This window comes from Hyla sarda, chromosome 1 (assembly GCF_029499605.1).
Source record: "Hyla sarda isolate aHylSar1 chromosome 1, aHylSar1.hap1, whole genome shotgun sequence".
In the NCBI taxonomy this organism is placed as follows: Eukaryota; Metazoa; Chordata; class Amphibia; order Anura; family Hylidae; genus Hyla; species Hyla sarda.
In genome coordinates this window covers 50,668,375-50,689,290 of record NC_079189.1, presented here as the reverse complement: position 1 = coordinate 50,689,290, position 20,916 = coordinate 50,668,375, and the positions used below count along the sequence as shown (strand labels likewise).

The window sequence follows — 20,916 nt, the reverse complement described above, 5'->3', positions numbered from 1 at the left end:
CATAAATTAATTAAATAAAATAATCTCCATATTGAGATTATAGTTTTAGGATATAGTGAGACTTCATTCGACCTGCAGAAGAATCAAGACTCATAATCTATCACAGCATTAAATTACTGCTTATACATATTGATAGGATTCCTACTCGCCAAACTAAGTTTTATAAGTATATTTCCCACACAGGAAACTTGTTTCAAGTTCTTCCTTCTAAAATATAAAGCAAGATCATATATCATTGCTATCAGTCTTAATAGTCTTACCAAAGTCATGTATAGAAAAATATTCCAGAATGGGGTGGAAGTATATCATAGTTCTTCCATGTTTATATCCTTAGATGTTTTTTTCCCATTCATGGAGTCATGTGATTTGTAGTTGGTTAGAAGGGGACGCGGAGCGCATTTAGCATTCCATATTGATATGTCTATAATTAGATATCGCCCGTCTTGATATCATAAGGTTTCCTCTGAACACAGTGATATATAACCTTTTTCTTATATGATATTCCTAACCTCGTAGCTTTTGCTTCATTGTAACAAGTTACCGTATTTATCGGCATATAACACGCATTTTTTAGGCAAAAATTTTCAGCCTAAAGTCTACCTGCGTGTTATACGCCGATAAGCCGCTGCAGTTCAATTATTTAAAGCGGGCGCTTTAAATCAATGAACTGCAGCGGCTTTTGCAGGTGCAGAGACCGCCACCGCTGCCGACTTCTCTGCCCCTGCCTGTCCTGGGGTCCCTGCTGCTGCCGCTTCTCTCCCCCTGCTATCGGCGACGCTGCCCCTTCTCTCCCCCTGTCTATCGGTGCCGCTGTCCCTTCTCTCCCCCTGTCTATCGTGCCGCTGCCCCTGCCCCATTGCCGGCGCCGATAGCCAGGAGGAGAGAAGCGGCGCCGGCAATGGGGCAGCGGCGCCGACAGACAGGGGGAGAGAAGGGGCAGAGGCACCCATTGCCAGCGCCGCTGCCCCGTTGCCTCCCCCATCCCCGGTTGTATAATTACCTGTTGCCGGGGTCGGGTCCACGCTGCTTCAGGCCTCCGGTGTGTGTCCCCTGCGTCGTTGCTATGCGCTGCACGGCGCAGCGCAATGACGAGTGACATCATTGCGTCTCGCAGCACATAGCAACGACGCAGGGGACGCACACCGGAGACCTGAAGCAGTGCGGACCCGACCCCGGCAACAGGTAATTATACAACTGGGGATGGGGGAGGCAACGGGGGCAGCGGCGCTGGCAATGGGTGCCTCTGCCCCTTCTCTCCCCCTGTCTGTCGGCGCCGCTACCCCATTGCCGGCGCCGCTTCTCTCCCCCTGTCTATCGGCGCCGGCAATGGGGTAGCTACACTGATAGACAGGGGAGAGAAGGGGCAGCGGCGCCGATAGCCAAGGGGAGAGAAGCGGCGGTAGCAGGGCTCTAGACCCCAGGAAAGGCAGGGGGAGAGAAGCGGGCAGCGATGGCCTCTTTCCCCCTGCCTTTCTTGGGGGCTTCTGCGGGGTCAGAAACAGTGTATCGGGGTATACACATGCACACACACGCACCCTCATTTTACCAAGGATATTTGGGTAAAAAACTTTTTTTACCCAAATATCCTTGGTAAAATGAGGGTGCGTGTTATAGGCCGGTGCATGGTATACCCCGATAAATACTACGTATTGTTCTACTTTTAGGTAGTCAATTAACAAACTTGTAATGTTTACTAATATATCTAATTAATATTAATTTGCATATATCATTGTGTTTATTACTCATTTATGTTTATAATCTTATAACCAATAAATCTGCATACTTTTATAATACCTGTGTATTATTGTATATTGCAAAACTACATCCTTGAGTGTTAATGTCATCCCGTCATAAAAAGAACTTGTTGATATCTGAGGAAATAGTCGGACTCAGATGTGAATTGTATTGATTGGCTTTCTCTAGAATTCACCAGGTCATAATTTTGATATTTTTTATAATTGTCATAATTTTTAATTTTTCATAATTAATATTTTTATGACCATAATTATTACCAAACGACAACACAATATGATTCACAATCTCATATACACTAGGACGAATATTAGAAGTTACATAACATCTGTATATGGAGTGTAGAAGGAAAATAAAGAAAAATTAAGTTGGATTTGGACTCCAGTGGAGCAAAAGTAACCAATAAGCCCTCCATTGCTTATGTTTCTATTTTCTTTGGAACGGAAAAAAATATGTATATGATACAGCAGTTTTATTAGTTTATTTTTATTAGGTTACAATTTGAGCATAATGATCCCATTCTGGAAATAATGGTCCACACAGTGTATTATTATGTTATATTATCTGCTGCTTATAGGTCCAGGATGACACATGATGAAGTAAAAGAACATATCCACAATCCAAATAATTCAAGTTATTTAGCAGTTTATACACATATTTATGGACATTTATCAACGGGTTTAGTCAGGTTTTCTTTACTATAATTGTCGCAAAATTGTCGCAACTGCGACTACGCGATTTTTCGTGCGACATTTTGACTGGAAAGCGAGAAAAGCAAGTTTTCCAAAAATTAACTACGTAGTAATAATTTTAAAATGGACTACGGGTAGTCAGGTATTTATTAACTGCGACAGTCCCAACTGCGCAAAAAAAAGGGTTAAAAATTGACTAAATTTACTCCAGCTCAAACATGGAGCAGAAAAAGCTACTACCAAAGTAAAAAAGGAAAAATTGCTTACGTGAAAGAAAATTATCAACAGGCTGAAACCAATTGATAAATAAGTCACACATAAGCAAAAAAAAAGTAAGGAAAAAATTACTAAAAAAAAAGAAGACATAAGCAAACATTGATAAATGTCCCTCATTTTGACTATTATTGACAACATTTTACGTGCTCACTCTTATTCCTCTTCTGTAAAGTCCATTATAATCTTCACACCTGAATGGTACTTTTTGGGATGACTGTGGGGAAAATGTATCAAAAGTGGTTGTGGTATGCCTCATTTGTTAGCTGATTTTCTTGTGTTTATTTTGGCTACATGAAATGTATAAATTTGGCGTATGGCATGAGTTAATATTTGACACAGATTAAGGAATATTTAATAATTGCTCTGCACAGGCTGTCATGACATCCAATTCCTTATCATTCTAATTCATATATAGTAAATTGTCAGATGTGTAAGGTTTTTGTTACCTTTGGGCCCTGAAACCTAAAGGAGTACTAAAAGTCCCTTTGCCCCATTCAAGAAGACCAATAATACGAAATCATGCATTATAGTTAGAGGGCCTTATAAAAGTAATTTTGCATTTGGGTCATTGCTTACACCTCTGAAATCTGTTGATGCCCAAATATCTAAAATATCTAAAGAAATGGTGCCAAAAATAAAAATAAAAAAATACAAATAAATTATTTACTTGGAGTCACTTCTGTCATCCATTGCAATAATATGTATTTACCTAAAAAAAATTATAACTTTAGTATCTTTATTTTAAACCTCAAGGACAGGACAACTATCGTTTTTTATCAGCTTTTTTGGGCATAGTTTTGCTGTTGATCCATTGAACATAGTTAGACACTTTTGTATACACTCCAGGCTTGTTGATCCTGCCACACCCATCACCCCAGCTGACAATTCCGTACAGGTAAGAGGTTTTATCCTGCTGACACTCGAGTGGCCCTCCTGAGTCACCCTAGAATTAAAAAACAGAATTTCTTAAAATTAATTGCAAAATTTTATAAAGATATATAGATGCAATATCCAATTTTAAAGGGGTACTCTGACGCTAAACATCTTATTCCCTATCAAAAGGATAGGGGTAAGATGTTACATAGAGGGGATCCCGCTGCTGGGGACCCCCCATGATCTCTCCTGCAGCACCCCCATTTTTCAGCTGCACGCCCCTTCCCATAGACTTGCATTGAGGGGACAAGGTGTGACGTCACAAGCATGACATCACGATACTCCATCCCCTGCATCACCCGTCATCAGCCACAGAGCGATCTTCGCTCTGTGCAGCTGAAAAATGGGGGTGCTGCAGGAGAGATGGTGGGGGTCCCCAGCGGAGGGATCCCCGTGATCTAACATCTTATCTTCTAGCCTTTTGATAGGGGATAAGATGTTTAGCATGAGAGTACCCCTTTAATGGGTTGTCATGTTAAGAAATCCCATTTGTATTTAACTTATGACTAACTAAATTAACTTATCCCCTTATCTGACCTGCTGCTCCATTCAAAAGAGTCATGAGAGTGCAGGGGGTGGGATGGGGTCCTTGGTGGTCTGTTGGCAGTTCCCCCCCCCCCCCCCCCCCCCCATCAATCTATACTCTCAAAGCTGACAATGCGTAACAAAGCAAAAAAAAACAAGCCATGAGGTAAAAATAACTGCTTGCAGGGCTCAGAGACAAGATTGTGGGGAGGCACAGATCTAAAAAAGTGGTAAAAAAAAAATTCTACTGCACTAAAAGTTCCTGGGAGTGCAGTGGCCACTAAATGATAGAAGTTTTGAACAACCAGGACTCTTCCTACAGTTGGCCGCCTCACCTAACTAAGTAGTCAGAAGAGAAGGGCCTTGGTAAGAGCGGTGATCAAGTACCCAAAAGTCACTCTGGCTGAGCTCCAAAGATCCTCTGTTCTGATGGGAGAAACTTCCAAAAGGTCAACCATCATTGCAGCCTCCACCAAACTAAGCTTTATGGCAGAGTGGCCAGAAATAAGCCTCTCCTTAGTAAAATACGCATAAAAGCCATCTAAAGTTTGCAAAAAAGCACCTCAAGGACTCTCAGACTGTGAGCTATAAGATTTCCTGGTCTGGTCTGATGGAACCAAAACAAAGTTTTTGGACTCAATTCTAAGCATCATGTCTGGAGGAAACCTGACACTGCTCATCACGTGCCCAATACCATCCCTGCAGTGAAGTATGTGGGGCAGCATCATGTCTGCAGGAAATCAGGTACTGCTCACCACCTGCCAATACTATCCCTACAATGGAGCATGGTAGTGGCAGCTTTATGTTGTGGGAACAGCGAGACTGGTCAGGGTTGAATGACTCTAGGACTCAACTAAAACAAAGAAGGAGCGGCTTGGGGACAATCCTGTTATTGTCCTTGAGTGGCCCAACCCGAGCCCTGACTTGAACCCAAAAGAACATCTCTAGAAAAACTTGAAATGGCTTCCACCAACGCTCCCCATCCAACCAGACAAAACTTGAGCGGATCTGCAGAGAAAAAATGGCAGAAAATTCCAGCATCCAGGTGTGCAAACCTTGTGGCATCATCCCCCAAGAATACTGAAGGCTAAATAAAGGGTCTGAATACTTATGAATACAAATGTAATATTTTTTAAAAAATGTATTCAATAAATTAGCAATGATTTCTACAGGTTGGGCCATTTATATGGATACACCGTAATAAAAGGGGAATGGTTGGTGATATTAACTTCCTGTTTGTGGCACATTAGTATATGAGGGGGGAAACTTTTCAAGATGGGTGGTGACCATGGCGGCCATTTTGAAGTCAGCCATTTTGAATCCAACTTTAGTTTTTTCAATAGGAAGAGGGTCATGTGACACATCAAACTTATTGGGAATTTCACAAGAAAAACAATGATGTGCTTGGTTTTAACGTAACTTTATTCTTTCATTATTTACAAGTTTCTGACCACTTATAAAATGTATTCAATGTGCTGCCCATTGTGTTGGATTGTCAATGCAACCCTCTTCTCCCACTCTTCACACACTGATAGCAACACCACAGGAGAAATGCTAGCACAGGCTTCCAGTATCCGTAGTTTCAGGTGCTGCAGAATGGGCAAAACAAAAATTGGAACGGGACCTTCAGTTTACACAATGGGCAGCACTTTGAACACATTTTATAAGAGGTCAGAAACTTGTAAATAACTCATGAAAGAATAAAGTTACGTTAAACCCAAGCACATCATTGTTTTTCTTGTGAAATTCCCAATAAGTTTGATGTGTCACATGACCCTCTTCCTATAGAAAAAACATATACTAATGTGCCACAAACAGGAAGTTAATATCACCAACCATTCCCATTTTATTAAGGTGTATCCATATAAATGGCCCTCCCTGTATAATTCTATTTTTACTGCATCATTATGGGGTATTGACTGCAAAATAATGGGGGAAATCTTTTAAGTTTTTTCTTTTATTTAAACACAAGGTGGCAGCATAACAAAATATGAAAAACGTGAAAGGGTCTGAAGACTTTTCAAATGCATTGTTCCCCCCTGAAAAAATGTCAGTCCTTACTTGACAGGCATCAACGTTACAGTCAAAATATCCAGCACAAAACATGTTTTCACTTAGTTCAGATCCATAGACTTCAGGACTGCTGCATTTATTGTCAGACACTATTGGCACCACAGCTTCTTGTAGGACAGTTGCGTAATCGGTCTCATCTAGAAATGATAATGCAATTCTCTAAATAAGATTTTTGGTTAGGGTACAAACATTTTACCAAATGTATTATTGTATATTTGTCAACTCCCATTCACTCAATACAGTAGTGGACTGTGGCCAACAATAAGAAAGGTGTGGTGGGGATGGGACAACCTTTACATTTGCTTCAAATAGCTGCTACTATCAATACTTTCATTGATATGTGAGTATGATGTATCCCAGGGCTAGCTTACAGAATGGGGCAAGGCATCCATTATTTAAAGGGGTTATCCAGAATAAAAAAAAATAAGCAGAGCTTATTTCTTCCAAGAACAGCACAACTCCTGTCCTCAGGTTGTGTGTGGTATTGCAGCTCAGTTCTATTGAAGTGAATGGAGCCAAGTTGTAATACCACACACAACCTGAGGACAGGTGTGGTGCTGTTTTTGGAAAATAATGGCTCTGTTTTTCTATTCCTGGACAATGTCTCTAAATGAGTTGTTCGGGAACTAAACTTTATCAGCTATCCTCTGAAAAGTCTGACCGATGATCCTCTCCCCAGCAACGTACTCATCCTCAGAGAGGAGTGGACTCCACCTTCCGAGACAAGGTTGCTCTGCTCTGGGGGGGGGGGGGTAAATTTACTTCCCCAGACCACCCCTTTAATGTCTCAGCCATCCACATCACACACCGACTGCTTTCATTTTTCTCTGTGCTGCTATTCCTTTGAGACTAGAGCCATCTGAACAGCGTTCAGAGTAGCAAAAGGTGAGTTCGCTCCGGGATAGGACAATCATTTTCCACTTCTGTTTTTGAGTTCAAATGGGTATTGCAGGGAACTGAACTTTTTAGACACTTATTGCCTATCCACCCAAAGATCAGACTCCCCGCAATCTCTTGTAAGGGGCCCCGGCTACTTACACATCCTCAAAGCGCACCGGTCCCCATCTTCCTGGACAGACGCAAGTGAAGGCTTGGCCAGCCAATCTCTGTAGATCTGACCACTAGGACACTTATCCTGTGGATAGGGGATAAGGTCCTAAACAGTTCAGTTCCCTGGACTTTCCCTTTAACGTTGCTCCACTATAAGCTGAACATGGCTCACCAAAACTTGGGGACGTCTGATCTTTGTACTTTGATGACAATATAATATTTAGATTAATTTACCTTCATTCATACGACCCCATCCCGATATATCACATGTGTGCCCTTCCTCAAATGTGATACCATCTGGTAGACAGATCGTCTGGACAAATGGCGTTTTCTTTGCACAATGGCCATCTTTTCTTTTCAGTTTTATTAAAACTAGAATAAATGGAAGCCAAAGAAGTATGGAAAAAGAAACCTCTTAAAAAGAGAACCACAAAATACACAGAATCAAATGTGAAAACCTAACAGTGTCTAAAGTGGGTGCCAATGAGATATAGCATTCATTAGACCATGTACAATGGATATATGGCGAGCTTCTTATGATCACCTATGGTTCACCTAAAATTCAAACAATTTATGTGAGGAATAAATAAAAGTGAGTAATTGTCACACACCCTTTTGTGTAAACTTCACCCACTTTTTGGCAAACCCTACTCTCTTGTGAGAGTATAAAAATTATTTTTGTCTACTTTCATATTTTAATAAACACTAAAATTCTGGTTCACACACTATTGTTTATGTCCACAAAAACCTTTGAAGAACATGGGAAGAAGTTATTAGACATGTGCAATTCGGTTCGGCACGAATGTCTAAATTAACGAAGTTTACCGTTTTCGTGCATTCGGACCCATCCGAATGCACGAAAACATATTTTGAACATTCCCGAATAGCCACGATAATACGAATAGCAAAGTAACAAATACATTCGTTATTTCCCGACCTGTAAATAACGAATGCATTCGTTATCCGTAAACAACGTGAAGAATTAATTCTGATAACAAAGTTAATAAAAAGGATACAGATAGTTTGATTTTTCGGATACATTCGGTATTCGGGTACATTCAGTAAATCTTTTTATTCTTTTTTTGGACTTTAGCGATCCTAAAAAGTTATGGAGATACCTTTTTTATTAAAATTTCGTAGGGTATCATAAAAAAATCATAATAAAAAAGATACAGTGGTGATGGAAAAAATTGTATCTAATGAAATGTATGATTTTTATTATGAAATGTTTATTCATTTTTAAACAGGGATCAATTTATGTGAGCGGGTAAAGCACTAAAAATGTAGCCGACAATAATGAAAATGTAGTGTGTGCGTGTTTTTCACTTTTCTTTTTTAAAACATTTTTTAGGTAGTACTACTACTCCCAGCATGGAACACACTCTTCCATGATGGGAGTAGTAGTTACCTGTACTAATTGACAGATCGCCAGGGTCCCTTGCGATCCTCTTGTATAATGTACAGATGCTGCGGCTGCTCTTCTATGGTCCCCTGCACTCACGTATATATACACGTATTCATATTTCCCGCAGAGCTGAGATTGGCCAGATGGTTCCAGCCAATCACAGCTCTCTTTGAGAAATAGGAATATGTGTATATATACGGCCATGCAGGGGACCATAGAAGAGCGGCCGCCGCATTCATACATTATTCTGGAGGATCGCAGCGGGCGTCAGGAGTGATACCCACAGTGATCTTCCCTTTACTACAAGTACTACCACTCCCAACATGGAGTACACTCTGCTCCATGCTGGGAACTGTAGTACCTGCATTAATAGACAGATCGCAGCGGGTGTCAGAAGTTACACTCTCTGCGATATGTCTATTAATGCAGGCACTACAGCTCCCAGCATGGAGCAGAGTGTGCTCCATGTTGGGAGTATTAGTACCTGCAGTAAGGGACAGATCCCAGGGATGTCACTCCTCCTGACACCCCCTGCGATCCTCCTGATGTGAATGTCGGGATCAGCTGTTCTCAGGGCTACAGAGCCGGGAGAACAGCTGACGCTGAGCCGTAGGTATACATCGTATATCTACTGCCCAGCAAGAACTTACAGTGAGCTTGCAATGTGTATATACAGTATACACATTGCTGGCTCACTTAACCCCTTGCTGAGCTGTGCGCTATGCGCAAGCCCAGCAAGGGAAGAGTTAACTTACACTGCTGGACAGTGTAAGTTAACCCTTTGGGCGGTATACACAATATACAGCTATCTATAGATAGCTGTATACAGTGTATACAGAAGATGAAGTCCAGCTTACTTCCCTGAGTCCCAGCTCGGGTTCGTGTAGCTCCGCCCCCTAGTGATGACGTCATTAGGAGGCGGAGCTACAGAAGGGAACAAGGCTAGTTAATCTGAAGCTCTGTTCACATTGTACGTTTTGTATAATGTGAACAGACCCTTCTGGCAGTGTCTACCCAGACAGGGAGACTCCAGCTGTTGCTAAACTACAACTCCCAGCATGCCCAGACAGCCAAAGGCTGTCTGGGCATGCTGGGAGTTGTAGTTTTGCACCAATTGGTGGCTCCCTGTTTGGGTAGACATTGCATCATGGGTGCTCTCCCCAGCGGACTGCGCCAAAAATGTCATAACCAATTTTCTGTGTTTTTTTCTTCTCGTTTCAGATCCGTGTATGCAGAGGATTACTGCGGATTCGATGGATTACGGCGGATTATTTATTTTTTCCTTTAATAAAATGGTTAACGAGGGCTGTGGGGGAGTGTTTTTTTAAATAAAATAATTTTTCCAATGTGTTGTGTTTTTTTTTTTTGTATAGAATTTTCAGGGTTAGTAGTGGAAGCTGTCTTATTGACGGAATCCATTACTAGGCCAGGGCTTAGTGCTAGCCCCCAAAACAGCTAGCGCTAACCCCCAATTATTACCCCGATACCCACCGCCACAGGGGTGCCGGGAAGAGCCGGTACCAACAGGCCCGGAGCGTCAAAATGGCGCTCCTGGGCCTAGGCGGTAACAGGCTGGCGTTATTTAGGCTGGGGAGGGCCAGTAACAATGGTCCTCACCCACCCTGGTAACGTCAGGCTGTTGCTGTTTGGTTGGTATTGTGGTGAGAATGAAAATACGGGGAACCCTATGCGTTTTTTATTTTATTTTTTTATTTAAATTAAAAAAAAAACGCATAGGGTTCCCCGTATTTTCAAAGCCCTGGCATAGTAATGGATTCCGTCAATAAGACAGCTTCCGCTACTAGCCCTGAAAATTCTATAAAAATTAAAAAAACACAACACATTGGAAAAATTATTTTATTTAAAAAAACACTCCCCCAAAGCCCTCGTTAACCATTTTATTAAAGGAAAAAATAAATAATCCGCCGTAATCCATCGAATCCGCAGTAATCCTCTGCATACACGGATCTGAAGCGAGAAGAAAAAAAACACAAAAAATTGGTTATGACATTTTTGGCGCTGTCCGCTGGGGAGAGCACCCATGATGCAATGTCTACCCAAACAGGGAGCAACCAATTGGTGCAAAACTACAACTCCCAGCATGCCCAGACAGCCTTTGGCTGTCTGGGCATGCTGGGAGTTGTAGTTTAGCAACAGCTGGAGTCTCCCTGTCTGGGTAGACACTGCCAGAAGGGTCTGTTCACATTATACAAAACGTACAATGTGAACAGAGCTTCAGATTAACTAGCCTTGTTCCCTTATGTAGCTCCGCCCCTAATGACGTCATCACTAGGGGCGGAGCTACACGAACCCAGCCCGGGACTTGAGGGAAGTAAGCTGGACTTCGTCTACTGTATACACTGTATACAGCTATCTATAGATAGCTGTATAAAGTGTATACCACCCAAAGGGTTAACCTACACTGTCCAGCAGTGTAAGTTAACTCTTCCCTTGCTGGGCTTGCGCATAGCACACAGCTCAGCAAGGGGTTAAGTGAGCCAGCAATGTGTATACTGTATATACACATTGCAGGCTCACTGTAAGTTCTTGCTTGGCAGTAGATATACGATGTATACCTACGGCTCAGCGTCAGCTGTTCTCCCGGCTCTGTAGCCCTGAGAACAGCTGATCCCGACATTCACATCAGGAGGATCGCAGGGGGTGTCAGGAGGATCTGTCCCTTACTGCAGGTACTAATACTCCCAACATGGAGCACACTCTGCTCCATGCTGGGAGCTGTAGTACCTGCATTAATAGACATATGGCAGCAAGTGTAACTTCTGACACCCGCTGCGATCTGTCTATTAATGCAGGTACTACAGCTCCCAGCATGGAGCAGAGTGTACTCCATGTTGAGAGTGGTAGTACTTGTAGTAAAGGGAAGATCACTGCGGGTATCACTCCTGACGCCCGCTGCGATCCTCCAGTATAATGTATGAATGCGGCGGCAGCTCTCCTATGGTCCCCTGCATGGCCGTATATATACACATATTCCTATTTCTCACAGAGAGCTGTGATTGGCTGGAACCATCTGGCCAATCACAGCTCTGCGGGAAATATGAATATGTGTATATATACGTGAGTGCAGGGGACCATAGAAGAGCAGCCCCCGCATCTATACATTATACAAGAGGATCGCAAGGGACCCCTGCGATCTGTCAATTAATACAGGTAACTACTACTCCCATCATGGAAGAGTGTGTTCCATGCTGGGAGTAGTAGTACTACCTAAAAAATGTTTAAAAAAAAAAAAAGTGAAAAACACGCACACACTACATTTTTATTATTGTCGGCTCCATTTTTTGTGCTTTACCCGCTCACATAAATTGATCCCTGTTTAAAAATGAATAAACATTTCATAATAAAAAAGATACATTTCGTTAGATACAATTTTTTCCATCACCACTGTATCTTTTTTATTATGATTTTTTTATGATACCCTGCGAAATTTTTATAAAAAAGGTATCTCCATTATTTATTAGGATCGCTAAAGTCCAAAAAAAAGACTAAAAAGATTTACCGAATGTACCCGAATACCGAATGTATCCGAAAAAAACAACACGAATACCCGAATACCGAATGTATCCGAAAAATCTAAACCGAAAATATTGCCGAACCGAAATTTTTTTCCAAAACGAAAAAACGAAACGAAATTAAACGAAAATTTTTCTAGTGCACAAGTCTAGAAGTTATCATTGTCTTTAGAGCTGTTTTTGTGTGCATATTTGCCTCACAGTTGGTGCCGCGCAGCTTCTCGGACTCTTTTTTGTGACTTTTTGGTTTACACAAAAAATGTTTCATCTACACCTACAATGATGAATGCACCCATGGTCCTTCCATTTTCGTCATTCTGTGCTCATGTTTCAAGAAGTTTTAATGGTCCCTAATCTTTTGATAAATATTGTAAAAGAGTATAAGTCAAAAGAAGAAATGTCATAATATATTTTATTAGAGAAAAATGTCTCCACTTATCAGGCTTCTTTCTTTCTGCCTCTTCCTAAAATCAATAGATCTCCCACCATTCCAGCACCACTGCTTCAGTCCTCTAGGATGGTCTGTGTTTACTTGGCTTCCAGGACGATGGGGGAGATTCATCAAGAACTGTGCTGAGGAAAAGTTGACCAGTTGCCCATAGCAACCAATCAGATTGCTTATTTCTTTTTTCAGAGGCCTTTTCAAAAATGAAAGAAGCGATCTGATTGGTTACTATGCGCAACTGTTCGGCTTTTCGTCTGCACAAGTCTTGATGACTCTTACCCGATGTGTCCATATGTCCTTAGCAGTCTCACGCCCTACACAGCTGAAGCCAGTGAGTGGCTGCAGTAGTCCTATGGGTATATGGGAATGTAGCTGCTGCATCCAAGTAAATCTAGACTCCCAGTGACGGCCAGAGCAGTGGCCCCGGAGCAGCAGGAGAAGGATATTTGATTATGTTATGCTATTTTTCTCCTTAAAGAGGTATTCCAGGAAAAAATGTCATTTTATATATTAACTGGCTCCAGAAAGTTAAACAGATTTGTAAATTACTTCTATTAAAAAATTGTAATCCTTCTAATAATTATCAGCTGTTGAAGTTGTTGTTCTTTTCTGTCCGGTAACAGTGCTCTCTGCTAACATCTCTGCTTGTCTCGGGAACTGCACAGAATAGAAGAGGTTTGCTATGGGGATTTGCTTCTACTCTGGACAGTTCCCGAGACAGGTGTCATCAGAGAGCACTTAGACAGAAAAGAACTGAACTTCAGCAGCTCATAAGTACTGAAAAGATTAAGATTTTTTTAATAGAAGTAATTTACAATTCTGTTTAACTTTCTTGAGCCTGTTAATATATTAAAAAAAAGTTTTTTTCCTGGATAACCCGTTTAAGTAAATTTTTCCTCACATTTCCAATGTGTTACCTAGAAACAAGGTGAAGCTCCTTGGTCCCAATATACAATCTGTAAAAGGACTTCCACCTACCATGTGCTTTTTATTATGTGGCAGAGGGGTCTCTAGGACCCCTTAGACACTAGGGCCCTTGTGTGACTGCTACTTTCGGACCTCTTATAGCTACACCTCTGCTTAGCCTTATCGATCCATTATAGGCATATGTAAGGTATTGTTACTTACCAATGTCATGTTCATTGCGTTTAAACACAGAATATTCAGGATAAAAAATATATCTGTCGATTTCAAACGTCTGAGTGACATCTGATGTTTTGTTGAACAATTGCTGTCCCAGAACCACTTTCACGCTTGATTTCCGGGGACTGAAAATAGATCAACAGATTGGGCTTGAATGCCTTTCCCGGAAGAAATTGTATATCTATTCACTAAAATTAGATTTCTCTGACTGATTTAGGCCCCCAAGATTCCCCATGGAAGCTGCTCTTGATGATGTGCCGAATTCCTTCATCCATAGTCAGAGACTTGCAGTACTGGGGGGTCTCTAACAAAATGTTACTTCAGAAATGCCCAAACACATAACTCAGAACACCGCAAACTATATGATACAGTGCTGTTTTCTGGATGGATATCAAAAGCAGTCCCCAAAAATGTTATGTCCGGACATTCCTAACAACATCACAAATTATCATTTAAAGGGGTTGTCCAGGAGGGGGATAGATATATATATATATATATGTATATATATATATATATATATATATATATATATATATATATATATATATAGCTGGTGATGGTGTAAAAATAAAGTAATACTTACTCACCGACACCCATTCCCTGCATCTACCATTCTGACATTTCCAGTCCCTGCCCATGGCTGTTTCTTCCTGGTTCCTACAATTTTCAGCCAATCACTGGCCACAGTGCAGTTCCTGCTCGATGAGTCACAAGAATCAGGAAGAAGTGGGGGCAAGCAGGGAATGGAAGCAAGGCAACAAGAGCGGAGAGGGCTCAGGATTGGTGAGTTTTACGTTTTTCTTTTTTTACACCACCCTAGCTATATATAAAAAAATGATTCCACTTTAAATAGAAACACCCTTTAAAGCATACATCCAGCAATGTTCTTTCAGGACGATATCATTTTAAAATTCCTGGGCAACTTCAGAGCCTGAGGCTATAACGATCTGCATACGGCTTTGCCGGAGTTCTTATAGACTTGCATGGGACTTCCAGCAAATAGGCATCCAGTTCACAATAGTTTAAGGGCAAGTCTCAGGCTCTGAAATTGCCAGGGAATTTTAAAAAGATATCCTGACTTTGGATGTATACGTTACAGATTTCAATGTTATCTGTGAAATAGGTCTCACACAGTCACTTTCAATTATGTTAAATAAAAACTATAAAGCGCTAAGTACCAGACAACATTATAGCAAGAAAAGGGGAAAATAGCTACTGTGATTATTTAGTCTGCTGGTAAAGGTTACAAGTGACTCTGTGAAGTATGGCAGAGACCAAATCCATCCAAAAAGACAGGAACATTTTCCATGGCATTCTACAACAAAATGTAAATGCTGCAAAATTTAAGGAAAAATCCAGTTATCGCATTGTGTTATAGCGACGTCTTCCATAGGAAATTAGTGATGATCAGGTTAAAAAATTACAGAAATTTAAAATGTAGAAATCCTTTATTTAAATTTTTTTTACTTTTCCATAAATCCATAATTTCAAGCTGACAATGCCATTCTAGTGTATGCAAAGTAGCTCTTCTCCAGAAGGAAGAGATGTTGCTCTCCTGCCACTTATTTGAATCTCCACAAAAAGGAAGCATTACCCATCTGTCGATAGCTGATATAGGTTTCTTGCCCCTGTCAGTACAGAACAGGAGGTCTTCATCTCTTGAGACCCCCAGAATTGATTGTGGCATATTGATCTAGGATACTGTTGGCATCCACATCCATTAGAGGCCTATTTGCTTGAATTGGCATCATAGTGTGCCAGTAAAATTAAGTATTTTGCAGTTGTCTGTCGATATCAATGTATCATGGGAAGGATTCTGCAATGGGAACCCTCTGGAAGGTCAAGAGCAGAAATGGAAGGAGCAAGTAGAACATGTGCCCTGGACTTTATCCCGGGTAAAGGAAAACCTAGCCATGACTAGTTGTAAACGTTTTCTCTATAAATGGACTTACAATTTTGTCAACCAGTTCAACAAAGCTGCAGAAAAAGACAAAACATTACAATGTACCTGTCAGCAAAGCAGTGGGCAGCCGAGACAACCCAGCAGGGCAATATGAGGCTTCCAGCACAGAATAGATTCCCAATGTATATTCCTGCCAACCATGGGTGAGAACCTGGAAGAGCTGAAAGACCACCTAGGATTCGTCCTCTGGTGACAACACGCTTCTCGTGTTTTTTACCACATTTAGGTTTTGTGACAGCAAAGACAGAATCTTCTTCTTCCATTACTATTCTCCTTGCTTTGTCAGCTATAAAATAAGAAGCATTAAAGACGGAGTAACTGGAAAATCTTAGTGGACTCTAAGCATCACACTCAGTGGACTCTAAGTATCATATATATGTATATATATATATATATATATATATATATATATATAATATAGTAAATTTGAGTAGCCGTATTAGTCCAATGATGCAGATGCAAATCATAAAATGTTGCAGTATCTTGTAATACCTTTTTTATTGGACTAACAGCATTTTGTAGAGACAAGCTTTCGGGATTCCTCCCTTTATCAAGTCCAAAGTAAATTTGCTTTGGACTTGATAAAGGGAGGAATCTCGAAAGCTTGTCTCTACAAAATGCTGTTAGTCCAATAAAAAATGTATTACAAGATACTGCAACATTTTATGATTTGCATCTATATATAAATATATATATATATATATATATAAAGGAAGGGTGAGGACATCGGAAGAGTCAAGTGGGTGAGGGCTGTTATGAAAACAATAAATTTGGAAGACAAGATACAAAATACATGTTCAATACTTACTGCATACAGATACTGGGCAATCCTCCCAGGACACATGGTTCTCCTTCATAACATAACACCAAGGAGCTGCGTCATTGTCTGGGCTCCTGGAAAAAAGCTATAATTCAGTTATTAATATAAAGCATTTTCCTGTTTGATGTGCAGAGTAAAGATGGGACCCCAGCTCCCTCGGTGAGGAGCGCATGTTGTCTACTGGTAGACGGCACACCCTCCATTCATGAGAGTGGCGATGAGTGCTGTACTCGGGTCTTTTCAGTGCTCTCGTAGAAATGAATGGAGTGGGTACCACCTGCAGCACGCGTTTCACACTTAGCATCGGGTCCCGTCCCGGTGGTTATGGGGGTCCCAGCGGTTGGACCCCGCGTGATCACCTACTTATCCCCTAGCCCTCATAGCCCCCTGAACATGGAAAAATAAAAAAGTTATAGGGCTCAGAAAATGACAATTTTAAATATATATATTTTCCTGCATGTATTTATGATTTTTTTTCAGTAGTAATACAAAATCAAACCTATACAAGTAGGGTATCATTTTAACCGTATGGACCTAGAGAATAAAGATAAGGTGTCATTTTTACCTAAAAATGTACTACGTAGAAACAAAAGCCCCTAAAAGTTACAAAATGGCATTTTTTTTTCAATTTTGTCGGAAATGATTTTTTTTCCCGTTTCGCCGTAGATTTTTGGGTAAAATGACTGATGTCATTACAAAGTAGAATTGGTGGCGCAAAAAATAAGCCATCATATTGAATTTTAGGTGAAAATTTTAAAGAGTTAGGATTTTTTAAAGTTAAGGAGGAAAAATTGAAAATGAAAAAAATGGAAAAAGCCCCGGTCCTTAAAGGAGTAGTCCAGTGGTGACTCAGTGGTGAGCAACTTATCCCCTATCCTAAGGATAGGGGATAAGTTGCAGATCGGGGGGGGGTCCGACCGCTGGGGCCCCCTGCGATCTCCTGTACGGAGCCCCGACAGCCCGCGGGAAGGGGGCGTGTCGACCTCCGCACGAGGCGGCGGCCGACACGCCCCCTCAATACAACTCTATGGCAGAGCCGAAGCGCTGCCTTCGGCAATCTCCGGCTCTGCCATAGAGATGTATTGAGGGGGCGTGTCGGCCGCCGCCTCGTGCGGGGGTCGACACCCGCTATCTGGGCGGAGAGCCGGGGCCCCGTACAGAGAGATCGCAGGGGGCCCCAGTGGTCGGACCCCCCGCGATCTCAAACTTATCTCCTATCCTTAGGATAGGGGATACGTTTTTCACCACTGGACTACCCCTTTAAGGGGTTAATAGTGCAAATGGTGATAGAAAACTTTGTACTGTACTAAATCTTATTACAGAGAAACACCTCTTTCTTCTCTTATCACACACCTTTCTTTTTCGCTCCAATTATTTTAACGATCACTTACTTTTAAATCAGTAGTAAAATCCATCTTCAAACAAACAAAAATAAAGATAGAATACCTACTAACTGAGGGATCAGATTACACCTGCCTCCTATAGAAATCAGTAGGGAGGGAGAGAGTGGAGGGTATTGCTGTAGGAAGACATAGGCAGAGACACACAGATGGAGCAGCTGGTTTTAGTAAGTGTCCTGTTATCTCCTCTATAACGCTTTTGTTTTTCCATCCACAGAGCCATATTGCTTGTTTATTGTGCTACCAACTGTAGTTTGTAATGACACCTTTTATTTTACTATAAAATGTACGGGCAACCAAAAATGTTATTTCTGGCAGGAAATCGAAAAGAAAATCTCAATTTAGCATTTTTTAGGGGTGGGGGGGGTGTTCATTTCTACGCAGAGCACTTGAGGGTTAAACTGACACAGTTTATTTATTTTGCGGGTCAATACGACTAACATAATGCCCTTGGTTACACACTTTTCTATTGCTGTACTGCATTAACCCCTTAAGGACCAGGCCATTTTATACCTTAAGGACCGGAGCGTTTTTTGCCACTGTCACTTTAAACATTAATAACTCTGGAATGCTTTTAGTTATCATTCTGATTCCGAGATTGTTTTTTCGTGACATATTCTACTTTAACTTAGTGGTAAAATTTTATGGTAACTTGCATCCTTTCTTGGTGAAAAATCCCAAAATTTGATTAAAAAAATGAAAATTTTGCATTTTTCTAACTTTGAAGCTCTCTGCTTGTAAGGAAAATGGATATTCAAAATATATTTTTTTTGGGTTCACATATACAATATGTCTACTTTATGTTTGCATCATAAAATTTATGAGTTTTTACTTTTGGAAGACACCAGAGGGCTTCAAAGTTCAGTAGCAATTTTGAAATTTTTCACAAAATTTTCAAACTCACTATTTTTCAGGGACCAGTTCAGTTTTGAAGTGGATTTGAAGGGTCTTCATATTAGAAATACCCCATAAAAGACCCCAGTATAAAAACTACACCCCCTAAAGTATTCAAAAAAACATTCAGTAAGTGTATTAACCCTTTAGGTGTTTCACAGGAATAGCAGCAAAGTGAAGGAGAAAATTCAAAATCTTCATTTTTTACACTCACATGTTCTTGTAGACCCAATTTTTGCATTTTTGCAAGGGATAAAAAGGAGAAAATTTTTACTTGTATTTGAAACCCAATTTCTCTCGAGTAAGGACATACCTCATATGTCTATGTTAATTGTTCGGCGGGCGCAGTAGAGGGCTCAGAAGGGAAGGAGCGACAAATGGTTTTTGGGGGGCATGCCGCATTTAGGAAGCCCCTATGGTGCCAGGACAGCAAAAAAAAAACACATGGCATACCATTTTGGAAACTAGACCCCTCAGGGAACGTAACAAGGGGTAAAGTGAACCTTAATACCCTACAGGTGATTCACGACTTTTGCATATGTAAAAAAAATATATATTTTTTTTACCTAAAATGCTTGGTTTCCCAAAAATTTTACATTTTTAAAAAGGGTAATAGCAGAAAATACCCCCCAAAATTTGAAGCCCAATTTCTCCCGATACAGAAAACACCTCGCATGGGGGTGAAAAGTGCTCTGCTGGTGCACTACAGGTCTCAGAAGAGAAGGAGTCACATTTGGCTTTTTGAAAGCAAATTTTGCTCTGGGGGCATGCCGCATTTAGGAAGCCCCTATGGTGCCAGAACAGCAAAAAAAAACACATGGCATACCATTTTGGAAACTAGACCCCTCGGGGAACGTAACAAGGGGTAATGTGAACCTTAATACCCTACAGGTGTTTCACGACTTTTGCATATGTAAAAAAATATATATTTTTTTTACCTAAATTGCTTGGTTTCCCCAAATTTTTACAATTTTAAAAAGGGTAATAGCAGAAAATACCCCCCAAAATTTGAAGCCCAATTTCTCCCGATTCAGAAAACACCCCATATGGGTGTGAAAAGTGCTCTGCTGGCGCACTACAGGTCTCAGAAGAGAAGGAGTCACATTTGGCTTTTTGAAAGCGAATTTTGCTCTGGGGGCATGCCGCATTTAGGAAGCCCCTATGGTGCCAGGACAGCAAAAAAAAAACCACATGGCATACCATTTTGGAAACTAGACCCCTCGGGGAACGTAACAAGGGGTAATTTGAACCTTAATACCCTACAGGTGTTTCACGACTTTTGCATATGTAAAAAAAATATATATATTTTTTACCTAAAATGCTTGTTTTCCCAAAAAATTTACATTTTTTAAAAGGGTAATAGCAGAAAATACCCCCCAAAATTTGAAGCCCAATTTCTCCCGAGTACGGCGATACCCCATATGTGGCCCTAAACTGTTGCCTTGAAATACGACAGGGCTCCAAAGTGAGAGCGCCATGCGCATTTGAGGCCTAAATTAGGGACTTGCATAGGGGTGGACATAGGGGTATTCTACGCCAGTGATTCCCAAACAGGGTGCCTCCAGCTGTTGTAAAACTCCCAGCATGCCTGGACAGTCAACGGCTATCTGGCAATACTGGGAGTAGTTGTTTTGCAACAGCTGGAGGCTCCGTTTTCGAAACAGTGGCGTACCAGACGTTTTTCATTTTTATTGGGGAGGGGGGGTTGTATAGGGGTATGTGTATATGTAGTGTTTTTTACTTTTTATTTTATTTTTTGTGGTAGTGTAGTGTAGTGTTTTTAGGGTACAGTCGCACGGGCGGGGGTTCACAGTAGTTTTGACGCAGCTCAAACTTGCAGCCGGATACTTACTGTAATCCTCCGCCCATGTGAGTGTACCCTGTACGTTCACATTGGGGGGGGGGGGGAAATCCAGCTGTTGCAAAACTACAACTCCCAGCATGTACGGTCTATCAGTGCAAGCTGGGAGTTGTAGTTTTGCAACCGCTGGAGGCTCCGTTTTGGAAACAGT

At 41.1% G+C, this 20,916-nt stretch overlaps 1 protein-coding gene across 2 annotated transcripts in view; it reads right to left on the bottom strand.

Annotated features, from left to right (window-relative positions):
- Positions 1-2,227: 2,227 nt before the first annotated feature.
- The window catches only part of HGFAC (HGF activator), a 95,557-nt gene continuing 76,868 nt past the window's right edge, over positions 2,228-20,916 (bottom strand). For both annotated transcript variants that reach the window (XM_056555027.1, XM_056555028.1), the window contains exons 10-15: positions 16,599-16,684; positions 15,836-16,076; positions 13,813-13,952; positions 7,536-7,673; positions 6,240-6,388; positions 2,228-3,663 (exon numbers count right to left, since the gene is read on the bottom strand). In XM_056555027.1, coding sequence (XP_056411002.1) covers positions 3,484-3,663; positions 6,240-6,388; positions 7,536-7,673; positions 13,813-13,952; positions 15,836-16,076; positions 16,599-16,684 — 934 coding nt within the window. In that variant the 3' untranslated portion in view covers positions 2,228-3,483. The remainder of the gene's footprint in view (positions 3,664-6,239; positions 6,389-7,535; positions 7,674-13,812; positions 13,953-15,835; positions 16,077-16,598; positions 16,685-20,916) is intronic.